At 39.6% G+C, this 7,059-nt stretch overlaps 1 protein-coding gene across 1 annotated transcript; it reads right to left on the minus strand.

Annotated features, from left to right (window-relative positions):
* Window positions 1-5,316: 5,316 nt before the first annotated feature.
* Window positions 5,317-6,527, minus strand: LOC137960004 (peroxiredoxin Q, chloroplastic-like). The gene is made up of 4 exons (XM_068807444.1): window positions 6,238-6,527; window positions 6,013-6,150; window positions 5,850-5,939; window positions 5,317-5,692 (listed from the first exon to the last, which is right to left on the minus strand). Exons 1-4 carry the CDS (start codon window positions 6,439-6,441, stop codon window positions 5,474-5,476), a joined length of 651 nt encoding a protein of 216 aa, XP_068663545.1. The 5' UTR covers window positions 6,442-6,527; the 3' UTR covers window positions 5,317-5,473.
* Between the last annotated feature and the right edge of the window lie 532 nt (window positions 6,528-7,059).

A 7,059-nucleotide genomic window follows, 5' to 3' on the forward strand; every position in this document is an offset into this window, starting at 1 on the left:
GATATAAGATCAGAAGTGGAGAGCCTGGAGCAAGTTTGAGGCTCCTTCTGCAGAGCTATGGGTTGAGTATCAAATTGTAGACCAAATACAACAGGGGAAGGCAGGCTTACCTCAGAGGGATCCGTAAACTCCACAGGTGTGGTGTCGATCGATGCTTTAGGGGGCTAAAGTAGATCCGCATCAAGTGGCACAACGGGCTTTAGAGCTGCTTGAACTGATGAAAGACCCACAGGAGCATCTTTTAAGGAATAAAAAGATGTGTCCTAAAAAAAATCGCATCCCTAGAGACAATTTAGCTTTTGAAGAGAAGGACTATATCAAATATAACCTTTTTGGGTATGAGAGTAACCCAAAAAAATACACTTAAGAGACTTAGGGTCAAGATTACTCTTCGAAGTGGATGTAACATGAACAAAACATGTGCAACCAAAGACCTTCAAAGTAAAGGAGAAGGGTTCTCCATCCAAAAATAACAATGAGTATGGGGATTTATGGGTAAGTATTGAAGATGGTAGCCTATTAATAAGGAAACAGAATGTAAGAATGGCATGAGGCCAATAAAAGTAAGACAAATTAATAGATTAGAGTAGGTCATAGGCTACCTCGAAGGGATGTCGGTTTTTTTTTCGGCTACACCATTTTGTTGAGGGGTGTAGGCATAGGATGTCTGATGGATAATGTTATAATCTTGACAAAAGGATTGAAATTCACCAGATAGGTACTCTTTGGCATTATATGATCGAAACACTTGTATTTTTTTCCAAACTGAGTGGACACCATGGCATGAAAGGACTTAAATATGGAAAAAAAATTAGGACTGTTTTTTGAACAAAAATAGTCATGTGATTTGAGTGAAATCATCAACAAAGGTAACAAAATATTTAACTCGAGATATGTTTGAGACACTTAAGGGTTCCCATACATCTATATGTATTAATGAAAAGGGAGCAACAACTTTAAGTTTAGCTCGAGGAGAATATGTTTTCCTTTGGTGTTTTCCTTTCAAGCTATAACTGGTCTAGCCGCAAGCTTTGCCTTCGGTTTTTATCTTGCCTTTCAAATTCGATTTAATTCTACAATTAAATCTCTAAGCGTGGACTATATTCAAAAATAGGGCACATATGTCATTGGTTGCTAATTAGTTGGTTTAATATAGCTAGCTCTCAGTTTGGTGTTTGAATTAATCACCTATTCAATAAACGTGGAACCAAATTTTTTTACTATGTTATTCACTCTTCTCGATTTTTAGTAGACCTTGTAACTGTTCTCAGAACCAACAACACTCAGTTCAGTTTTTTTTTTAGAAGATTAGCAGCACTTGGATTATTGGTTGCTTATTACTCAATTTCAGGGTATTATTTGGTGCATATCTTCCTTATTCAAAGATGGACTTGCAACGGATTATTTCATGTGTCCTTATTAAGGACTTTCATTATTTGGTACATGTTATTTGGGCATTGACCCATATCCGTTACTGCTATTATGTCTCTTTGACTGAGATATTATTATTGAAGAATGACTCCTCGATTGTTGACTATTATCAACATTGGTTCGTCTTATGCATAATTTGAATTTCTTAGAAAAATAAAGCACATGGTAGCCTCAACATCTTATCTTCCTCATTACCCATTACCCTCTTATCTAGCAACTTTTCTCCTACCGTCTTTTATTTGACTTTCACTTACCCCTTTGGCCAAGCCTTTTTGGAACATTGCTTTGGTTGGTCCTTTTTATTTATATGGGTTTTTTAAATCCTTTGAGACTTTTTATTGGTACCCGTGGATCTTTTATCGCCATACTGTATATGACAGGCATCACCCACTCTACTTTTTATTGATACCCTTGGGTCTTTTACCATTGTCTTGCGAATGACAGGCATTACCCACTTTAGTAAATGTTATCATTATATTTGATCAAAATTCTTTGAGGTTAGTTTCGACTTATATTTTATCACCTATTTTTTCCCTTTGAGGGTCAGTACTCAGTGTTGGGACATCGTGATAGAGGAGCTTATTACTAGATCTATGTTATTTCGTTCAAGCTGGGATCACTGCCATTACCTCCTAGCTTTAAGGGGACTGTTGGAAAATATGATGTAATTAGGGTGGCACTGATGTAATTATTTTATGATTTATATCTCCTATTTACTCTTACTATTGTGAAGGGTATTTTTGTAATATTATTACTTTTGATATCTATAAATACAACTTAAGGGGGAAGGTTTGGATAAGTCCATTACCCTAATATCTCTCTTATTTTCTCCAAATTCGTCTGATCCGAGTTGACTCGGTCCGAGTTAACTTGGCAGACTAGTGTAGCTGAGTAGACAGGTGCTACTTGACAACAGCTAGGCGGGCAGCCGAGTTCGCTGGGTTGACTCAGCAATGTTAATATATGCACCATGGTATATTAAAACATACCTGTTAATAAAGTTAGTCGCTGGATTAAGTGTTCATCGTCTTCCCGAAGCGGCAAGATACCAAGCAGCAGAAACGGTAACTTCCAGCAGAAATTTTCTCACGCCCGTGATGGATCAGCAACTGAGATGTTCCAGATCCAAGACAGCAGTGAACTTGGATTAAAAACAGTATCCGAAGAAGAAAAATAGAGCTCTCCCGGTTTCCAAAATTTGTAATGGAGCAGGAGACTAATTCGTTAACCAAAAACGGCAACACATCGGCGATGAAGACGAGAAATCAACTAACATAAGAGACTCCGTCGTCTTCGGAATGTTAGAGGAGTTGCCGGAAAAAAAAACTCGCTAGTAACGCTCGTTGTCTTCCAGACAGAATCGTTATCTTGCCGAACAGAGGAAGATCAAATATTTTCGGAAGCAGAAGATCAATCCAATGATGGCAGCCAGTTATTTCAAGATAGAACTTTCTGAACTAGTTTCCGACTTTGAATGGAAACAGATGTTGGAGTCTGTCTGCTACCAGCTTGATGATTTCCGACTTCTGAACCATCTGGTCGATAAGATACCAAAGATATATTTCTAGAAATAAGGAAGACACCGATCGGAGTGCTAGTTGTTTATTCCATAAATAAGATAATAATCTCGGTTGAGTTTCTTCCGTCAGTGTGCGGATAACAGAGTGTCAACGAAAAGGATTCCAGAAATGATGTAGATAAGATCCAGAACGAAAATATTTTATCGGACTGTTGGCTTATGAGTCAACTTTCCAAAAATTTTGGATGACAGAGGTGTGGCCTGACCTTCGGTAGATTGAATAAGTCTTACTGGATCCTTCACTAAATCAGCCATGGAAGATAAAGTTGATCGCTTAGGCGATGCCAAAGACTAAAGGATAACAAAATTAGTATACAAGAGAATCAATATAACTTCAATGATGCTATGGCAGCAGTATACCCAGGAGATGAAGATCAATGACCAGCCAACGACCAGCCAATATGACCAGAGACGAGAGTCAGCAGATTAACGAGAGGAGCAGACCTCGTCATCCGGCCAGAGCCTCAATAGTTTTCAACAAAACCAACATATTTGAGCAACAGACAATGGTTCTTTTACAGCAGCAACAAAGCTTTTTCGTTCTCAATTCCAGAACGGAAGAACCACAATGGTTGCACGCATATAAATTTCTCAGAAAAACAGAACCTTCCCGAGTTTAGAAATGTCTTCCTTTTTCGTTCTTTCTTATCGCAACAGAAAGCTGAGTTTTGTAATTGCCTTCTTCTCTCCATGGAGAATTCGTTTGATCTTTTGGAACAAACCTTCAGAGAATAATGAGGCACGAAGACAAAGAGAAGTAAATACCAGAGCTACAAGAACGCACTACAGAGGAGTTGCACAAAATATACGATGATCAGAAAGCAAACAAAAAAACAGCGCATGTGTAATGCTGGGTAGTAAGAAAAACGACCAACAAAATAAAAAAACTAAGTTCCCAGAACTATGAAAAAAAAATCAATCTCAAAAAAACATAACCAGAATCTGAAAATCAATTATCTGATACCATGTTGATTTTTAGGACTCCATGGATTTAGCTAATGGAGAAAACAGAGAAAGACTACACCAGTAGGGATTCCAGCATCACCCAGTAGTCTCCCACTACATTGATGCAGCAGCAGCAGCAGCAGCTGGAGATCAGTTAGTAAGTGGTATCTCATATTTCTCCTCATTTCACGCTGCCAAGCATTAATCTCATCAATTAATTTCTACTTAAGACTGCAAGAGGCAAAGAACCATCTCATGGTGGGTATAACAATAGCAGTTGTTAAGTTGCTGCTACGGCAACACAAGATCAAGCTCAAATTCTTAAAACGGCTCTCAAGATTGGCATATGGGTGACTGGGATTGAGCAAGTTGGAACAGGCGACCTGGCCTACTCACTGGCAACTCGAACCGACTCAACCCGTCCGATCCAGCTTGGAAATTAAATCTGGTTACCTAATGCTTTCGCATATTTTTCATTTTTTTTGTTTTTGAGCGTTGGAGGTCATCTTCAACCTCCAACCACACACTAAGAGGGAGTGCTTTGAAAGCATCCATCATCGGGCCCTTGAAAAATCGATTAGCTTACTCACTTCCGTCAGCAACATTGGTTACAAAATTCGATTGAGACAAAGATCGAAAAGGAAAAACATCGAATAAAAAACCAAAACTTACCTAAAAGGGTATATTGCAGTCTCATTCGCATCGCCAACACCAATTTAATTCCGATTTTCCCCGGACTCGAATCCATTCCCTGAAGTCCGAAGTTGCCGCTACCGAATCCCCGAAGCTTCGTTAAATAACAAGCCAGCTCTCAAGCTTCTGAACCGAACCATAATTCGCTCGAGTTCGGCTCATTAAATTAAATGAGCCCCGATCTCAATCTCGAATTCGATTTGAGATCGACATAAACAAAACTGAACCGAGTCGAGCTCGAGCTACTAGAGAACCGGCTGATTTCGATACCACCCCTACTAGTGATTGTCTTTTAAAAAAGTTTAGCCTAGTGAATGTCATGGGAGATAGGTTTTCACTACAAGGTGAAAATTTTCAATTGGTAAAAATGAATTGATGTCTTAAAAGAATTGACTCTTTAAGTTTTCTGTGTGTATCCCATGGCACCTTAAGTGTGGGTTGAAATTTGGAGATTCACAACTACAATCTACATCTTTTTAAGGGTGTTCTTGTCTTATAAAATGCAGTCTTCTGCGAATTATTCATTTTTGTGATCACATAATGAAAATTTCTTCATGGATGTAAGGTGCAGATGAAGAAATGGAAGAGTTTTTAGTGAGGTTAATGAAGTTTTCTAGTGTATGTACAAGTGATTTCTACACCAATAGGTTAATTTGGTAAGTAAAATGGATGCTAAACATATCCTCTCAACTTCTGATTAGAGGGAGATCCACTCAGTCTGCATTATCCAAAATCTTACTCCTCCTAGTATACTTGCTACCTCAAGTTTACTTCTCGAGAATACACAGAATCTTTCAGGAAAGATGAAAGAAAAGAAAAAGATGTTCAGAGGCTCTGCAGCAGATTCAAGGTCTCGTCTATATGCTTCTCCGGCTGGAACTGATTGTTGTAGATGAGCTGAACCACCCCCTTCTTGTCCAGAACATAAGTTTGTCTCCCTGGAAGGGTTCCAAACAGATCGGATGGGACTCCCCACTCTTTCCTCACTTTGTTTCCTTCATCGCTCAATAAGGTGAAAGGCAGCCTGTTCTTCTTAGCAAAGGCCTGCACGGATACATTAAAGCCTTTTATCACTAATGGTGTCCTCATTTTCGTTGATCGTGGATTCCCAGTGTTTTCTTCTACAATCAGGTCGAGTTACTGGAAACATAGAAGCATTCGAGGAAGACAACGAAAGACAATGATGATAAAGAAAAGATACCTTGTGGGATGCTGAGTCGTCGCCGCTGATACCAATAACTTCTGCTCCTGCCTTCTTAAATTTCTCATATGAATCCCTGAAAGCACAAGCCTGCAAAAAGTACCCAACCTTGTTGAATTCCATCATTGTAACTTCAGAAATTCAAGGAATCTGGGTAAATCACCTGTTTCGTACATCCAGGAGAATCGTCAGCAGGGTAGAAATAAACAACGACAGGCTTGCCTTTGAATTTGGAGAGGCTCACGGACCTCCCGTCTTGATCTTTCAATGTAAAGGAAGGGGGGGCACTGCCTTTCGTTACCTACAAGAATCCGAAGCATTCCCCCGTTTTAAGCATCAAAAGACATCTATCCTGTCAAATTATTCAAATTATGCCCAGAAAATGTACCTTGGCAACAATGAGGCCCCTCCGAGCAGTGAAAGGGCAATAAGAAACTGAGGTAGAAAGAGCTAATGTAGCGGAGAGCTTGAGGCCGCAAAACTGGGATTCCGACGAGTTTGACAAAATAGGGAGGAAGGGTGAAGATGGGTTCCAGTGATTTTGGGTCGGAACAGAGATTATTGGAGGCTTAGGCAGAGAAGAGCAAGCCATGGCTGCGAGAGTACCAGTATTCCAGATCGTTTCGAGAGGCGAAATAGAGTGAAGGCCGAGCGTGAGCCTTGGCGCAGGGACGGGGATAGATAGGGCTTCAGCGTGTCCGATTGGTGGCCTCACACGTGATGGCGAACGAGAAACTCAAACGTTCGCTAAGGAACAGGAAAATCCAGCAAAGTTTTTTTATGATTACTTGAAAAGGCCAATCACACCGGATGATTATCTGAGAAAGAATTAAGAATTAACTTGCGGAATGAGGATGATTGTCTGGATAAAGATGAATAATTAAGTAGAAACGAGTATACCCATCAGAATTATTTTTATTAAGGGAAGCAAGTTTGTTAAATTTCTGCTAAGAGTCACTATTGATCAACAGTAAACACTTTCTGGGTGTGAATTCTCCATTGATGTTCTGCTGGTAACAAGCCATCTCAGGTGGGTGGTCTGCATTGAGAGAAGGGGCCCCTAATGAGGTAGGTTCTGGTAGACAACCCTCGTGTTTCTCTTCAAAGAGCAATCAATTTGTTTTTTATCAATCTCGATTCTGGCAGCCAAACTTTAACAATCTTATTGGTCTTAGCCAGAAAAAAAAAAACACTTTAAAATGCAGAAAAG

This window comes from Aristolochia californica, unplaced genomic scaffold (genome assembly GCF_029961685.1).
Source record: "Aristolochia californica isolate CCGP_79_NKW_82.1479 unplaced genomic scaffold, dmAriCali1.0.hap1 SCAF_3, whole genome shotgun sequence".
Taxonomy (NCBI): Eukaryota; Viridiplantae; Streptophyta; class Magnoliopsida; order Piperales; family Aristolochiaceae; genus Aristolochia; species Aristolochia californica.

Bases quoted from the DNA above. Each gene is read 5' to 3' on its own strand.
- LOC137960004 (XM_068807444.1), bottom strand. From the start codon at position 6,441: ATGGCTTGCTCTTCTCTGCCTAAGCCTCCAATAATCTCTGTTCCGACC. The intron at 5,940-6,012 runs GTGATTTACCCA...TACTTTTTGCAG, and splicing joins CTCCTGGATGTACGAAACAG to GCTTGTGCTTTCAGGGATTC. The intron at 5,693-5,849 runs GTATCTTTTCTT...GTATCCGTGCAG, and splicing joins ACGACTCAGCATCCCACAAG to GCCTTTGCTAAGAAGAACAG.